An 18,134-nucleotide genomic window follows, 5' to 3' on the forward strand; every position below is an offset into this window, starting at 1 on the left:
AGTTAAAGACAATATTATTGAGAGAGGTAATCATGAACCCCGAACATAAAATGTAAAACGGATAAACTTAATAATAATAATAAAAAGTTACAAATTCCATTTTGATTGCCCATGTGCTGTGAATGGTTAAAGCCGAAATTGATACAGTAGCTTTAGTAATTATATAAGTACGTGTTTCTCTGAAGAACTAAAAGGCTCAATGACAGTCCACTTAGCCTTACAGGAAACCCCACTATCTGTTCGGATAACCCAAACTTTCATTTTCTTTTCTTTCCTTTTTGAATGAAATTTCATTGAATAGGCATCTCAATTTCTCATTAAATATTTTGCCTTTCCTTTTTTGTCCTATTGGCTCCCATTACTGGCAAGGGAAAAACCTTTTAAGGGCTTACTTGAAAATAAAAGGAAAGGTAGATTCATTAAAACACAGACTGTAATTTGCTGCTGTTTTTGTTACTCATCATCATCAATGGAGATCAACAGCAACAACCCTAATAATTTTTCCTCAAGAACTGATAGAAAACTCATTGAGAGGAACAGAAGGAATCAAATGAAAGCTCTATATTCAGAGCTCAATTCTCTCGTCCCACATTACAACTCTAGGGTTCATCTCTCTCTCCTTTTTCTTCTTTTAGTATATTGTGTGTATATGTATAAATTATTGATTTTTTTCATTGTAGGAATCAATATCACTACCTGATCAGCTAGGTGAAGCTGCAAATTACATAAAAAGGTTACAAACAAACTTGGAGAGGATGAAACAAAGGAAAGATAGCTTAATAAGTGGAGGACAGTCAATGAATATTGCTAGCAGCAGAACTGGTTTTAGCCCAAAAGTTCCACAAATCCAGATTCATGAAATGGGTTCTTCTTTGGTAATCGGTTTAACGACCGACACTCACAGCCGGTTCATTTTTAATGACACCATTCGTATCCTTCATGAAGAAGGAGCTGACATTGTTAATGCCAGTTTCTCTGTAGTTGGCAACACTGCTTTCCACACTATACATCTCACCGTAGGTATTGTTGGTCCTTTTTGATGTGAATGAACAATGAAATTAATGGTTAATTTTTGGTTAAAATTTTTTTGTCTATAGGTTGGGGAGTTAACACCAGATTATCATGGAGTTGCTGTCACCAGGATAGCTGAGAGATTAAACAAGTTCATCTATGATGCTCATGCATGACAAGTAGTAAAATATATATATTAATTATGTATGTTTGATTGTTAGTGAAATTTGTTTGTTCAGAAACCTCTGAAATAATGCTGCAATTGGAAACCAGATCTGTTAAGTTATGTTCATTTTGAAGCTACCCTTCTTCATATTATAAGCCGATCATATGCAAATGGAAAACTAGATAAACTGGGATTAAGCTACATATATAAGACTTTATGTATTGTTAACTAATTCTGGTTAGATATAGGATTATACATATATTAATGTTTGAAATTACTTGTTCTATTATTGGTAGCTTAGACTGATTTAGTTTACTTGTTAATTGATTCTCATAAATAGATTAGAACCAGGGTAGAAACCAGAAAATTTTGTTTAAATTGTAATTTTTACAATAGAAAAAATACAATTTCACCATTTTAATAAATTATATCTTTATAATTTTTAAATGATTAAATCAAATTTTTTATATTTTTTAGGGGAGCCCAAGTACAATTTTACCTTTACTAATTTAAAATTTTAATAATTTTCAAGGGGTCATATGAAAAAAATTTATTTTAGGGGCGTCGAGGCCTTGCCAGCTTCCCTAGTTTCACCACTGCTTAGAACAATATAATTGTGTCTTAGAATAGAGTATATGAATTCTATTTTGCTGAAGTATACTTTTATTTTCATTCAATTTGCTATCAATTTTACGATTAATGTTCATTCAATTTGCTATCAATTTTACGATTAATGTTCGAAGTTGGTATTATTGAATTCTATTGATTAAATGTTCATATTATTGCATTACTACATAAAGTCTGTCAATGGCTAGTTTGAACTGATGAATCGCATTAATTGACCATGTGATCACTAATGTAGGCAGCATTTACGGCATTTTATAGATCAATTAACGGTTCATATAGAGCAAATAAAGCAAAGGTTTTCCCCCAAACATTTTCCAGTCAAACTTCTTTATATACTTGAATAATTAATTTCTTAATATATGGAAATTATTTTAAATTTATAGTTATTTTTTTCAATAATATCATTTTTAGGGTTTGAATCTGAATTTCTTTTTAAAATTTTGTTTGATATAAAGATGAAATTATTTTATGGACTCACATTATTCATGATCCCTTTCCAATTATTTAATGATATTTTAGTAATTCTTTTCATGCCATTAACACCAATTTTTGGCAATTTTTAACCTTGAACCCTAAAACCCTAAATCCTAAACTCTAAACCCTAAATCTCAAAATCTGATCTCAAATCTTGAACCCTTGATTTAAGGTTTGAGATTTATGGTTCAGGATTAAGATTTAGGGTTTTGGGTTCGAAATTCCTCGAAGGGTAAAAAATTACTAAATTTGTGTCAATGACATGGAAAAAATTTACTGAAATGTCATTAAACAATTGGAAAGGAATCATGGATGGTGTGGTGAGAATGGCTCATAAAATAATATTTCATGAAAACTGTTTCAAATTTATAGTTATTTTTTTCTAATAAAGTCATTTTGAGATTTGAATCTGAATTTTTCTTGATACAAAGATGAAATATTTTGTTGATGAAATAGTTAAAATTCGATTGTAATTTAACTATTAGATATTGTAATTAATTTATTATTTATTTGAAATTAAACTTGGGATTTATTTATATATATATATATATTTATAAAAATGTGTGTAGTCAGTAATGTGAGAAATGAAATGCTTCGGTAAGTTTTGTGACGAAAGATGAATGACGTTTGCAAGTTTTCTTTTCATTACATCATAGTTACCAACAAGGAAATGAAAATAAATGAGCAACGAAATCTTGAAGATATATCGTATACAGATGAATGGGATGGCAAGGAATGCATATTTTTTTGCCCCACATCTCCACTAACCGCTTCTTCCCACTTTCCTTCTCAACTCTTAATTAAACTTCTTCCAACCACATGTAGAGTTTAAATAAAAAAGATTAGTTTTAGCGGATTAAATTTTATCTTGATTGGTATGGGCATTATTGTTAATGCAGGAGGACGTGGGTTCAGGTGCGTTGAAACGCATTATCATCCTATTTATAGGTTGGAGAGAGGTTATGGATAGTTCTAGGTATTGTGTCAAAAAGAGCAGATATCATCAGAACTTATAATGAGATTAGTAAAAAAAAATATTGGTTTTAAAAATATGATTTTAGAAAAAAATTTGTTTAAAAGATGGGTTGAGTTTGGATTCCAACATTAAAACTTATTTTGGTTAGACCTATTATTATTTTTATTATGTTGGTAAAAGTATCATGGAGACCTCTATATTGAGAATCAGATTGAGTTTTACTGTATTTACTAAAAATATGGATAAATTAGTCTCTGTAGGTTAGATAAGAGAGCAAATTGATTTTTTTTTGTTATGAATTTCACCTATTTCTACTGTTAAAAACTGACGTGGCTAACAGAATAATCAGACAATTACACGTGGTGTGCTACGTGTACCTCATACTGGCGTAGAGAGATTAGTTTTTAATAGCAAAAATGGATGGAATTTTTAACAGAAGGGTTAGCTTGCTCTTTGATATAACGTATATGGACCAATTTGTCTATTTTTTAAAGTAAAGGAGGTAAAATACAATTTAGCTCCTAATACAAAGGCTTCTATGATACTAATTTTACCTTACTATGTTTATGCATTATGTACTTTATATTACATAAAATTTAAATTTATGATAATATATAATATCATAATGTAAATATTAAAAAATATGTTAAATTGGATATGTTTAGAATTTTAAATATTAAATTTAAAATAGTATATTTTTGTGAGGAAATAAAAATAAAATATGAGTAAACCTAAAACATGCATGTGTTAGCTATAAATATGAATAAACTTTGACAAATAAAAAATGCACTAATATCATACTTAGATTTAGGGGCCCTTCGGATGAATATTTATCTCCAGTGCAGTGCGTTTAGTTTTCTTTTTGTCTCATGCTACAGTATCGTTACAGAATTTAATCTCACCACCACCTCTATTTTTACACTAACCGTAGATACATGCACTGCTCATCCAAAAAGGCCTTTAATCCAAATGGTGTTGGATTCCTGGAATTCAACATTTATCAATAAATCATGTTTAAACTAATCACATAAATCATGTGAAACAAGAGGCCAATGTAAGATGATAAAAAGAATATGTGAAACTAAAGGAGTCCCTAATATCATTTCATGTTTTTTTTATGTCTGAAAACATTCCTAGCTTTGATAAAGATATTTACATAAATTGTAATAATTTTGGGGGTCCAAACACATGTCAAGCTTGTCCCTCCTGCTTTATCATGCATTATTATTCCAATTCCATTTAATAGGCATTATGGGCCAAAACTTAAGTTAAGTTGTGCATATATGTCGTTATTATTATTATTAATCGATGATATATTTAACCAATTAATATAATTATTATGTTTTAATAATATCATCGATTAATTTAAATAATTAACTCCTTAATTTATTCTAGTTACAAATTGATATGAATTTTTCTTAAAAATACTCTACTAGCATGATGAGTTAGTAATAGAGGTGTTTATGGGCCAAGTCGGACCAGATCTAAGCATAATATTGACATATTTTATGTTTACTCAAACTCGATCCGACCCAAAATATGAGTTTAAAATTTTGCTCAAACTCGTCAATATTTACAAAAGATTAACCCAAGCCCGTCCATTTTATTTTTAATTTTTTTTAATATTCATATTATATTGTTTTAATATTTAATAATTTTATACAATTTTTATTTATTGAAAATTTTTTTATATAGTCATCTTAACATTATTTTAATGTTTATATTAGAGTAATATTATATATTTTGTATAGGTTTATTTTTTTAATGTGTTCTAAATTACATAATATATAAAAATAACATAATATAAATTATTATAAACGTAAAAGCGGGCCAGGCCGGACTTGAGCCTTGAATGTTCAAGCATGAGCCTGACCCATATTTTAAATAGGATTAAACTCATTTTTCGTGCCTAATTTTTTACCTAAATCCTCCCAAATTTCAAGCAAATCTTCGGATCTAGACGGATAAACTAACCCATGAACAGATCTAATTAGTAATGATGGTTTTAAGAAATGATTAATATCAATATTTTAACTATAAAAATAAATAATATTAAAGTGTAAAATAGTATAATCGATTTTAGACCGATTCTAATCATACTAATCGATACACACTGTTTTCGTAATAAAATGAAACATCCGATTGTAATGACAAAACGTTGTACACAACGGGCGCATGAATACATCATCTATTTTCGTACTAAAGAAGCCCAAGTTTTAATTAGAGTGAATCTTGGACAAGCAACAATGGCGAAGAAAGCCCAAATTCAAAAGAACCTATGAACCCTAACAACAACTGAGGCCGAGATCTCAAGTCCAAAAAGCTTTAAGAAATTTTTGGGGTTTATGAAAGGATCTCAAAAGGTCCAAAATCTTTCCAGTAAACTATTTAATATTAGTATAAATCCCCTAGGGTTTTGTTGTTTCTCTTACTCTGTTGCAGGCAAAATCTAGAGTTTTCAATCGACAATGGTGGGAGTTTTCGAAGTAGGCGCTGTTCCGTTTAACCCTGACGGCTGGGGTCCACCCGATTCCGCCGCCGCCGCATCGATCACCACTACTCTCCCTCTCCATGTTCCCTTCGCTCCTTTCTCCCGCTCCGACAAGCTCGGCCGAATCGCCGACTTCACCCGCTCTTTTCCTTCCTCAAACGCTAATCCGTCCAACCGCCCTTCGTCGAGGCACGGGGCTGGGAACCCTGCCGACTCGCCCTTTGATTTCTCCCTCGACGTCGACGCTTTCCCCTTGGCTAACCCCGAAGACGATTCCTCATTCCGTTTAGTCGACGCCAAGCCTCCGCCGCGGCCTAAGTTCGGTCCTAAGTGGCGTTTCAATCAAAACAGACCTCAACTCCCTCAAAGGCGAGACGAAGAAGTTGAGGCCCGTAAACGGGAAGCCGAGAAAGAACGTGCCCGCCGTGACCGGCTTTACAATCTCAACCGGTCTAACCAGAACCAGCAACGACGTGAAGCCGCGATTTTCAAATCCTCTGTCGATATTCAACCGGAATGGAATATGCTCGATCAAATCCCTTTCTCAACGTTCTCCAAATTATCCTTTTCCGTTCCCGAACCAGAAGATTTACTCATCTGCGGCTCGTTAGAGTACTACGACCGGTCCTTTGATCGAATCACACCGAAGAACGAAAGGAGACTCGAACGGTTCAAGAACCGTAACTTCTTTAAAGTCACCACCACCGACGACCCAGTGATACGCCGATTGGCTAATGAGGATAAGGCGACGGTTTTCGCGACGGACACGATCCTTTCAACCTTAATGTGTGCACCCAGGTCAGTTTATTCATGGGATATTGTGATTCAGCGTGTTGGGAACAAATTATTTTTCGATAAAAGAGATGGGTCTCAATTAGATTTGTTATCTGTCCATGAGACATCTCAAGAACCATTGCCTGAAGCTAAAGATGATATTAACTCTGCTTATTCATTGAGTGTTGAAGCTGCATATATAAATCAGAATTTTTCACAGCAAGTTTTAGTTAGGGATGGAAATAAGGTTAGTTTCGATGAGCCGAATCCGTTTGCCAATGAAGGCGATGAAGTGGCTTCAGTTGCTTATAGGTATAGAAGGTGGAAACTCGATAACGGCATGCATTTAGTTGCTCGGTGTGAGGTTCAGAGTGTTGTCGATGTTAATAACCAGAAGTCGTTCCTTACTTTGAATGCACTCAACGAGTTTGATCCTAAATACTCCGGTGTCGATTGGAGACAGAAGTTGGAGACGCAAAGGGGTGCGGTTTTAGCTACCGAGTTGAAGAACAATGCGAATAAGTTGGCTAAATGGACTGCTCAAGCGATTTTAGCCAATGCTGATTTGATGAAATTGGGGTATGTTTCGAGGGTACATCCTAGGGATCATTTCAACCACGTGATATTGGGCGTTGTTGGTTATAAGCCAAGGGATTTTGCCGCACAAATCAATCTCAATACCGCGAATATGTGGGGGATTGTGAAGTCTATTGTGGACTTGTGTATGAAGTTGAATGAAGGGAAATACGTGCTTGTGAAGGATCCATCTAAACCTCAAGTTAGGATCTATGAGGTTCCTGCTGATGCTTTCGAGAACGATTACGTGGAGGAACCATTGCCAGAAGAGGAACAGGTTCAACCACCAACCGAAGACCCCGAAGACGGGGAAGCAAATGGCACTACAAATGATGTTGAAGATAAAGAGATTGAGGCACAAAATTAATGGTAATGGTTGTTTGAACCATTTCTTAAATATGTATCTATCCATTATATGTTGTTTAATACCAACTTCATATGTTAGCACTTGGCACTTGCCATGTTTCTAATTGTATGATTCAACTTCTTTTTGCATAGCTTGTTTAGTCTTGACAATGTACCAAAATGCAATCAAGTTTGAGGCAAAAATGAATTTGAGAGAAACCCCTTTAGTCATTCTTCGTTTCTTTCCTAATACATGTGTGTGTCAATTTTGGATTTAAGCCTTTTTGGTTATCATCAAGGTTGTTTCTCCCGACTGTCTATGCTTCCAATTTCTCGTATTCTTCAAACTTTTGTAATTTAATCCCTTGAAGGGATTTAATCTCCATCTGGTTTAAGAGTATTTTCATTTTTATTTGAACTTAAAAGTTAAAATTTAATTGATGACATTGCTAATTAAATTATGTAAAAAAATGAATGTGTGTTACCATTAATTTTAAGTCACAATATTAAAATACCAAATACTCAAATTTAATAGAAGTTCATTAATGGTATTATGAATCATATTTTAATTTTTAAATGTTGCATATTCAATTTTAAGAAAAAATTAATAGTGATTTGAATCAAATTTTTTTTAATTTGAAAATTGAACATTTCATTGTTTTATGAAATAGATTTTAATTTTTCTTAAAATCAAACAAGTGGAGGGTTAAATTTCTAAAAAATTGAAAAGAACAGGGATTGGAATGGAAAAACAAGTGGAGGGTTAAATTCCTTGAATTAAATTTAAAAAATTGAAAAGAACAGGGGCTAAATTCCTCAAAATAAGAGTAGAATGACTAAATTTCAAAAATTGAAATGAACAACGACTGTAACGACAGAATTGAAAAAAATTAGAGACTTTAATGACAAAAATTCCTCGAATTAAAACTGTAAGAGGACTAAATTTGAAAAATTGAAAACTTTCCATTGCCGGGAATTGAACCCGGGTCTCCTGGGTGAAAGCCAGATATCCTAACCACTGGACGACAATGGATGTTTGATTAACGTATAAAATATTTTTAATTAATTCCTTGAAACAAAACGATATTGGGATGGCCTTAATAACTGGATTTCCCGCACCTGCTTCTCAATGCAAAATACACACACCATTTGCTTTCTCCTCCTATTTCCAACTACAACTGCAACAGAAGCTTTTTGGTGATATGGACAACTTGGTAATCTACTCTCTCCATTTTTGTGTATATTCTTTCTTCTTTTCTTTGCTCATCTTCTTTAGTGTCAAATTTTTTCCAAGAAACCAAACAGACTATGTACCTGCTAAATTATTTCACTCAATTCTTGAACATGGAATCATGTGAAAACTCATTGTTGTAAAACTTTCTTTTAGTTTTCATGGGGCACCTTTTCTTGGAAAAATTCTACATTAATGGGAAAATCTTGATTCTTGGAAAATGTTTTCTTTATTATCATGTCTGTTTCGATTATATTTCATTGCAGACTATAAGAGTGAGTTGCAGAACGGAACATGAGCCATTGCATCCACCTATATCTCAAAAGATACATTGGCAACTTGACCTCTCTTTCAGGCATTTTAACTACACTACTCCATTAATCGAAAGCATTCGTGGCAATGGTGCCTCATCTGTTGTAAAGCCTATGCCGGCAGCTTTTGTAGGAGCACCAATGGAGAGCAGTAAAGCTTCTTTTATAACAAAAATGGTTCTACTTGATGCTGCGAAGGCAGCAGTTGCCCCATTTGAACGAGTGAAGCTCTTGATGCAAAACCAGAACGATATAATCAAGTCGGGTCGGCTGCCTAAACCATATAATGGAATATTTCATTGCTTTGCTACAACTATCAGACATGAAGGCATCTTTTCACTTTGGAGAGGCTACCCTGTAATGGCCATTGGAGATGTTTTCTCTAAGGTAAACTCCCACCCAGCTGAAATTTATTAATCCCTGTTTAACAGCAATGCTAAACTAACCCTTTATGTATACTACAGGTACTACGTTACAACATCTTCGAATATGCCAAGACTCGTGAAGACATCCGGTGGACTTCGATGCGAGTGCTAGAGTTAAATTGTGTTGCTTTTCTTGCAACTCAATTGCTTGTTCATCCATTCTTATATGCCGGAACACGCATGGCGACCGATGTGAAGATTACCGGTAACTCAGGGCAAAGACAGTTTAATGGTATAACCGATGTCTATAGGAAAACCCTGAAATCATATGGCATTGTTGGTCTGTACCGTGGATTTAATATCACACTTGTTGAACTTGTTATGTTGGGAGCACTATCTAGAGGTTTAAGCCCTTGGAAACAGTATTACTCCTACATTTTGCAGGTAAGAACATTTAGTGAGGCTTTTTCTTTTCTTCAATGTAAATGATAAGGTTTCGATTTTTTGGCAGAACGATTATTTGTCAAGGGTTATGGTGGAATTCGGGTTTGATATTTGTGGAAAAATGGCTACTTACTCAATGGATACAGTGAGTAGAAGGATGATGATGACCTGGGGAGGTGTTAAGTACAAGAGTACACTGCATGCAATTGCACAAATTTGGAAAACTGAGGGTGTGAAGACATTTTATAATGGTGCAGGGGCTGAAATCCTCTTATGTGCTGCTTATACAGGTACTGTAATGTTAGTGATTTATGTAGCTGATGTTATTAGAGCTGCAACGGAGAAGGGCAGCGATGACGGCAGATCTGCTCTCGGTTTTACCGCTAGATGGAAGGATCCTCGAGGTAAATGACAATGCGGTGATGGAAGTGGTCACTTCATTCATGGAACCATGGTGGATACATATCATCATCTTAAGCTTCCATTAATGCATTCCAAGTTCAGTTGTGTAATTACATTCGTTGTAGGGATTCTTTAGTTACTTCCATGAAAAGAAATCTCAAAAGTTGCAAGTTCTAATAACAAGGGAGACATCGGTCCTCAACTCAAACATTGTGGAACCAAATGATTACTTCAATTCAACAGTTTTTCAGCTTCGTGTTTAACCGAAAACAACAATGAAAGAAATTGTTTCTCAGCACCGAAAAGATTGAATGAATGGAGGGTTAAGATGTTATCCACCACTGCCGTCACTACCGGGGACCCTACCATGTAATGGTAAGACTGGACCCTTCCGTTAACACTTCAGTACCTGCGTAAACAACACATCCAAGGATCTGTGCCCCTGCACCACTATAAAATGACTTCTCACCCTCGGTTGTCAAAATATGTGCAATTGCATGCAGTGTACCTTTATACTTAACAGCTCCCGAGGTCAACATCATCCTTCTGCTCACTGTATTCAACCGGTAACCAGCCATTTCGTAACAAATGACAACCCCGGATTCTAGCATTGGCCTTGACAAAATATTGTTCTGCGAAAAACCAAACCATATCATATATAATCCAGACGCCATTAGTTATTGTTCTTAAGTATATCTAATGTGCTGACCTGCGAAACGTGTAAATAATGTGGGAATAAACCGACATATACTGCTGCCTTTATACCAGTTTCAGCAACTGAAATAATTAATCCACGGTACAATCCAGCAATGCCATCTAATTTCAAGGTTTTTCCGAAGACATCGATTACACCATTAAACTGCCTATTTCCGCCCGTGTAACTGTTAGTCTTCTTGACATCGGTTGACAAGCGTGTTCCAGCATATTAAAATGGATAAAAAAGCAATTGAGGTGCAGCGAAAGAAACAAAACCCAACCCTATCGTCTGCACCCTAGTCCACTCGATATCTTTACGACTCTCGCCATGTTCCAAGATAATGGAAACTATTGCTTGTAGTTCATAAAGGTTTAATGGCTCAACACTGGAGCAGACTAAGAAACTTCAGCTTGGTGGAAACTACCTGAACAGAAAGATGTGCAATGAGATACGCAGTGTTGCCTCTCCAAAGTGAAAAGAAGCCTTCATGTCTGATAGTTGTAGCAAAGCAGTCACATATCCCATTATATGGTTTCGATAGCCGGCCTAACTTGATTATGGCGTTCTGGTTTTGCATCATGTTCTTCACTCGCTCCAGTGGAGCGAATGCTGTCAGCAAAGCACCAGTTGTAACCAATTCCTTTGTAAGAGAATCTTTGCTTTTCTCCATACAAAAACTTGTGGCAAAAGTTCTACGACAGAAGATGAAGCACTGCCCTGAGATTTCCAGTTCACCAAGCCACCACCACCATTGCCCCGAATAATTTCCATTATGGGGGTAGTGTAGTTAAAATGCCTGAATGAGAAGTGAGGTATGAAATGCATCTTTTGAGATATGGGTGGGTGCAATGGCTCATGTTCCATTCTGTACCCTGCAACCAAATAACCCATTAAAAAAAAACATGTTTGAGAAGCATTATTAGGCCATGGTTTAAAGCTTGATTACAATGAACTAAAAACCAGAAAAATGGAAGGAACCCAGATGATTATCTGTTTTAATACTGGTCATTTTCTTTCTTATTTACTGTTGTTACTTATTTCCTGTCGTCATTCCTTGCTGATATTTTCCTTCTCTTAAGGTGATTGTGGAGATTCTCGTGAGCTACATATAAGAACTGAAACCCTATGTTTCCTATTTTTTCGGAACTTAAAAGTGAAAAATTACCCTTTTTGTCCCTTTAGAACTTGCAAAATTTTAAATTAATTCAATGGTTAAATTAAAAGTTTATAGCTTAATCCCTTGAAAATTTGTTAAACTTTACGCTAATACAATGACGAAATTATAATGTTAACTCTCTAAAAAATTTATGATTCAAATTTGGCCCCTCCACAAAATTGTCGTCACTCCTACTATTTGTTCAACAAATAAATTAAAATTATAAAATATTTAAAAATTCAAAATTATAAAAAAGTTTATAAAACTAAAAATGAATAGCATTAAATACATCCGGATTGTTATGCAGTTAAAACTTTAATATAATTTTTAAAGGTTGATTGTCAAATTTAACTATGAGAATCAAATTTAACCCAAAAATTGAACAAAAGCCAAATTATTAAAAGGTGGAAAAGAATGCTAAATTTGTCATTATGCCAAAAACAATGGAATAAAAAGCAACAAGATTTTAACAATTAATCATATAGTAATTTAATCTTTGGAAGTGAGTAACTAAGGACAACTAACCATGAAGTTAATGTTTTCTTATCAATTAAACATATTTTTATTCGTATAATAACAAATTTAATCCTCAAATTTCACACATTTGTTGATTTAGGGCTAGTTTGGCAATGCTTTTGAAAAGTGCGGTGGAAAAGTGCTTTTAAGAATTAAAAAGTTTGGCTTAAAATTTGAGTGTTTAGCATTGCTGTCAAAAAGTGCTTTTGAGAAATAAAATGTCTATTTTAGACATATTATTATCAAGCAACAAATATGCATTTAAATAATATTTAAATTAGTTAATATTATTATATTTTAGTAAAAATATAAAAAAATTATTATAAATTGTTGTTAATATTTTAATATATGAAATATAAATTTTAAATATTTTAAGCAATAAATATTAATTATTTATAAAATTTAATTAGAATTTATAAACTATATTTTAAATATTTAAATATAACCATTAAATATTTGTAATTAGTATTTTAAAAATATTTTTATTTTTAATTAATAATTTTAACATATTTGTAATTAAGCATCAAGAAAAAAAAGAGGAAAGTGCTATGTTATTGGAGGGGTGAAAAAGTAATTAAGCATTAAAAGTGCTTTTAGGAGAGGAAAAGTTAAAAATTTTAGTTTCTCTTTTTAAAAGTGCTTTTGAAAAGTATTTTTGAAAAACTAAAAGTTTCAGCCAAAAGCAATTTGTTTAGCACAACTTTTCTTTTAAAAGTATTTTTGGAGTCAGAAGTGCATTTTTTAAGCACTGCAAAGCAGACCCTTAGTCTTGATTTAGCAAATTTAGCCCGTAGCATTTACACTTTCAATTAACATTTACACAAATTTTATAAACATTGAGTGTTGTATTTGTTTTTATACCAATAAAATTTATGTATAATTGACGAAAAATGTTAACGTCGTGATTAATTATCCTTAGTTACTCACTTTCAAAATTGTCGGAATTAAATTGCTCTAATATTTTGAGAAGGACCAAGGGTGTCTTAAACAAAAAAAAAAAAAAACTAGAGCCAACTGTTAATTCCTTGAACATAACGAGATTGGGAAGGCCTTAATAACTGTATTTCCCACGGTTGCTTCGCAAATATAAATACATGAAAAAGACATCACTTCCTTCCTCTCCTATTTCCATTTTCCAACTACAACTGCAACAAAGCCTTTTTTGCCGGAGATGGAAAACTTGGTAACCCCTCTTACTTTTACTCCATTCTTGAATTTGGCTTTGTTTCTTGATAATCTCATGGGCGGCGCCATTGTTTTTCTCTAGTTTCTGATGAATTTGTTTGCATCAATCCCTTTGTACTATTACACGTAAAACCAACCATCTTTTTTCTCATCTTTAATTCCTTGTTTGTTAAATTCTTGGGAAAATGCTACTTTAGTGGGAAAAGTCTTGATTCTTGGAAAATGTTTTTTCATTGCAGGCTGCAAGATTGAGTTGCAGAACGGAACATGAGCCGTTGCATCCACTTATATCTCAAAAGATACGTTGGCAACCTGACCTCTCTTTCAGGCCTTTTAACTACACCGCTGCTCCGATAATTGAAAACATGGGCAGCACGGTCGGTACCTCGTCCGTTGTAAAACCTTCACCAACGGCTTTCGTAGGAGCACCAATGGAGAAAAGTAGTAAAGCTTCTTTAATAAAAGAATTGGTTGCACTTGGTCTTCTCAAGGCGGTAGCTGCTCCGTTCGAGCGAGTGAAGCTGTTGCTGCAAAACCAGAAGGACATAATCAAGTCCGGCCGGCTGCACAAACCGTATAATGGAATATTACACTGCTTTGCTACAACAATCAGAAATGAAGGCATCTTTTCACTTTGGAGAGGCTACACTGCAATGACCACGGGACATGTTTCCGCTACGGTAACTTGCACACCAAGCTAACAATAAGCCTGAAAATTTCTTAATCTCTGCTATAGAATCGAACCTTTTAAAACCTTCTATGTACTAATACTATACACAGGTAATACGTTTCGGTATCTTCCAATATACGAAAATTCTAGACGACACCCAATGGAGCTACACGCGGGTGGTAGTGTCTAGTTATGTCGCCTCAGCCGCTACTCAATTCCTTGTTTATCCGTTTCTATATGCCGCAACACGCATGGCAACCGATGTCAAGACTACCGGTAGTAACACCGGTGATCGACAGTTTAACGGTATGATCGATGTCTTTAGAAAAACCCTGAAATCAGATGGCATTGTTGGACTGTACCGTGGATTTAATATCACACTTGGTGAACTTGTTATGATGGGAGTACTATCTAAAGGTTTAAACCCATGGAAACAACATTATTCCTACATTTTGCGGGTCAGTTTATCACATTAAGGTTTATAATTCTTCTTTTATTGCAGAACATATGGCTGAACTTATATGGTTTGGTTTGTTGCAGAACAATTTTTTGTCGAGGCATATGGTAGAATTGGGATTCTGGATTAGCGGGAACATGGCTACTTACCCATTGGATACAGTGAGTAGAAGGATGATGATGACGTCGGGCTCGGGGACTGTGAAGTATAAGAGTACAGTACATGCAATAGGTCAAATTATGAAAACTGAGGGTGTGAAGACGTTTTATAATGGTGCAGGAGCTGAGATACTTGCTTGTGCAGCTAACAGGGCTACTCTATTGTTAATGATTTACGTAGCTGATGTTATTAGAGCTGCAAAGGAGAAGTAATACTAGATGGTAGGATCCTCCATTAGTGGCTTCATTTCATGGAATAATGGTGGATAATACCTGCAAAACTTGTTGAGTTGAAAACAACCATTTTGGCTTTTACTTTTGACTTTTATTTTTTTAATTAAACTTGATTATTAATATTTTAAAAAGATTCAAATATTTTTAATAAAAATATTAAATAAAATATGACAGTTCATGTTAGAGTTATGTACCTCCAGTCACTTGTTAAAAAAAAACCAAAAAAATTAGAGAGACAAAATAGGGATATATAAGGACTATGGCGCACAAGTTGAATCCGTATAAAACTATACTTCTTATATTAGACATTGATTATAACAAACCTATAGTCGAACTCTTCTTGTAGTGTGTGTTTATCAACATGGTGAATTTCTTCTTTTCTGCCCGTAATTTTTTCCCATATGGATTTTTCAAGTAAAATCTGCTTGTTCTTATTTTCCGTTCTTATTAATTTGCGATCATTTTTGCTGCCATTATCGATGTTGATTATAACAATCCGTGTATATTTCATGTTGACATGTCATTATTTATTTTATATGTCATGTCAACAAAAATTATAAAAATTATAAAAAAAGAATTAAAATGATCATAAAAATTCAAAAATTAACATAAAGTATATTTGGCATGTTTAAAAATTAATTTAATTAGTATTTTAGTTAAAAAAACAATAATTCAATTCAATTCTTTTTAAAACGATGATGAACAGGTTTAGCTCAAGGATAAAATTAATAAAAGATGTAAATATTAAAGCTTAAATTTATCTATCATGACAAATTTGTTGATCAAGTTAAGCCTCTGTTTGGGGTGAAGTGGACCAGTTTCCTAGAGTTTATATATCCACCATGGTTCCATGAATGAAGTGACTACTTCTATCACTGCAGTGTCATTTACCTCGAGGATCCTTCTATCTAATGGTATAACCAAGATCAGATCCACCGCCGTTGCCATCCTCCGTTGCATCTCTAATAACATCAGCTACATAAATCATTAACATTACAGTCCAGCAATGCCATCTGATTTCAAGGTTTTTCTGAAGACATCGATTACACCATTAAACTGCCTATTTTCTTTCTTATTTTGTCAAGGCCAATGCTAGGATCTGGGTATTCCATTTGTGGTGAAATGGCTGGTTACCCGTTGGATACAGTGAGCAGAAGGATGATGATGACCTCGGGAGCTGTTAGGTATAAGGGTACACTGCATGCAATTGCACATAATTTGACAACCTAGGGTGAGAAGTCATTTTATAGTGGTTCAGGGGCACATATCCTTGGACATAACGAGATTGGGAAGGCCTTAATAACTGTATTTCCCACAGCTGCTTCGCAAATATAAATACATGAAAAATACATAACTTCCTTCCTCTCATATTTCCATTTTCCAACTACAACTGCAACAAAGCCTTTTTTGCCGGAGATGGAAAACTTGGTAACCCCTCTTACTTTTACTCCATTCTTGAATTTGGCTTTGTTTCTTGATAATCTCATGGGCGGCGCCATTGTTTTTCTCTAGTTTCTGATGAATTTGTTTGCACCAATCCCTTTGTATTATTACATGTAAAACCAACCATCTTTTTTCTCATCTTTAATTCCTTGCTTGTTAAATTCTTGGGAAAATGCTACTTTACTGGGGAAAGTCTTGATTCTTGGAAAATGTTTTTTCATTGCAGGCTGCAAGATTGAGTTGGAGAATGGAACATGAGCCATTGCATCCACTTATATCTCAAAAGATACATTGGCAACCTGACCTCTCTTTCAGGCCTTTTAACTACACCGCTGCTCCGATAATTGAAAACATGGGCAGCACGGCCGGTACCTCGTCCGTTGTAAAACCTTCACCACCGGCTTTCGTAGGAGCACCAATGGAGAAAAGTAGTAAAGCTTCTTTAATAAAAGAATTGGTTGCACTTGGTCTTCTCAAGGCGGTAGCCGCTCCGTTCGAGCGAGTGAAGCTATTGCTGCAAAACCAGAAGGACATAATCAAGTCCGGCCGGCTGCACAAACCGTATAATGGAATATTACACTGCTTTGCTACAACAATCAGAAATGAAGGCATCTTTTCACTTTGGAGAGGCTACACTGCAATGACCATGGTGCATGTTTCCGCTACGGTAACTTGCACACCAAGCTAACAATAAGCCTGAAAATTTCTTAATCTCTGCTATAGAATCGAACCTTTTAAAACCTTCTATGTACTAATACTATACACAGGTAATACGATTCGGTATCTTCCAATATACGAAAAATCTAGACGACACCCAATGGAGTTACACGCGGGTGGTAGTGTCTAGTTATGTCGCCTCAGCCGCTACTCAATTCCTTGTTTATCCTTTTCTATATGCTGCAACACGCATGGCAACCGATGTCAAGACTATCGGTAGTAACACCGGCGATCGACAGTTTAACGGTATGATCGATGTCTTTAGAAAAACCCTGAAATCAGATGGCATTGTTGGACTGTACCGTGGATTTAATATCACACTTGGTGAACTTGTTATGATGGGAGCACTATCTAAAGGTTTAAACCCATGGAAACAACATTATTCCTACATTTTGCGGGTCAGTTTATCACATTAAGGTTTATAATTCTTCTTTTATTGCAGCACATATGGCTGAACTGATATGGTTTGGTTTGTTGCAGAACAATTTTTTGTCGAGCCATATGGTAGATTTCGGGTTCTGGATTAGCGGGAACATGGCTACTTACCCATTGGATACAGTGAGCAGAAGGATGATGATGACGTCGGGCTCGGGGACTGTGAAGTATAAGAGTACGGTACATGCAATAGGTCAAATTACGAAAACTGAGGGTGTGAAGACGTTTTATAATGGTGCAGGAGCTGAGATACTTGCATGTGCAGCTAACAGG

The 18,134-nt window shown here is 34.6% G+C and overlaps 4 protein-coding genes and 1 non-coding gene across 6 annotated transcripts; 3 read left to right on the forward strand and 2 right to left on the reverse strand.

Moving 5' to 3' along the window:
• The first annotated feature begins 205 nt into the window (after nucleotides 1–205).
• On the forward strand, nucleotides 206–1,451 carry LOC105777317 (transcription factor bHLH162). Of its 2 annotated transcripts, none has more exons than XM_012600523.2 (3): nucleotides 206–604; nucleotides 681–1,020; nucleotides 1,098–1,451. In XM_012600523.2, exons 1-3 carry the CDS (start codon nucleotides 470–472, stop codon nucleotides 1,148–1,150), a joined length of 528 nt encoding a protein of 175 aa, XP_012455977.1. In that variant the 5' UTR covers nucleotides 206–469; the 3' UTR covers nucleotides 1,151–1,451. The 2 variants fall into 2 exon arrangements, with proteins under 2 accessions (XP_012455977.1, XP_012455976.1); XM_012600522.2 differs by having other exon boundaries at nucleotides 681–1,016.
• Nucleotides 1,452–5,653: 4,202 nt separating this feature from the next.
• On the forward strand, nucleotides 5,654–7,671 carry LOC105777597 (eukaryotic translation initiation factor 3 subunit D). Its single transcript, XM_012600940.2, has one exon. The coding sequence runs from the start codon at nucleotides 5,723–5,725 to the stop codon at nucleotides 7,460–7,462; it is 1,740 nt and encodes a 579-aa protein (XP_012456394.1). The 5' UTR covers nucleotides 5,654–5,722; the 3' UTR covers nucleotides 7,463–7,671.
• Nucleotides 7,672–8,401: 730 nt separating this feature from the next.
• TRNAE-UUC (transfer RNA glutamic acid (anticodon UUC)) lies at nucleotides 8,402–8,473 on the reverse strand. Its single transcript has one exon. It is a non-coding gene; the product is annotated as a tRNA-Glu (tRNA).
• Nucleotides 8,474–8,531: 58 nt separating this feature from the next.
• On the forward strand, nucleotides 8,532–10,203 carry LOC105775122 (ADP,ATP carrier protein). Its single transcript, XM_052622009.1, has 4 exons — nucleotides 8,532–8,654; nucleotides 8,938–9,369; nucleotides 9,447–9,791; nucleotides 9,859–10,203. The coding sequence occupies exons 1-4, from the start codon at nucleotides 8,532–8,534 to the stop codon at nucleotides 10,201–10,203; spliced, it is 1,245 nt and encodes a 414-aa protein (XP_052477969.1).
• A 352-nt stretch (nucleotides 10,204–10,555) lies between these two features.
• On the reverse strand, nucleotides 10,556–11,560 carry LOC128033815 (ADP,ATP carrier protein 3, mitochondrial-like). The gene is made up of 3 exons (XM_052622011.1): nucleotides 11,315–11,560; nucleotides 10,903–11,085; nucleotides 10,556–10,825 (listed from the first exon to the last, which is right to left on the reverse strand). The coding sequence occupies exons 1-3, from the start codon at nucleotides 11,558–11,560 to the stop codon at nucleotides 10,556–10,558; spliced, it is 699 nt and encodes a 232-aa protein (XP_052477971.1).
• Nucleotides 11,561–18,134: the final 6,574 nt, after the last annotated feature.

Source organism: Gossypium raimondii, chromosome 10 (genome assembly GCF_025698545.1).
Source record: "Gossypium raimondii isolate GPD5lz chromosome 10, ASM2569854v1, whole genome shotgun sequence".
Taxonomy (NCBI): domain Eukaryota; kingdom Viridiplantae; phylum Streptophyta; class Magnoliopsida; order Malvales; family Malvaceae; genus Gossypium; species Gossypium raimondii.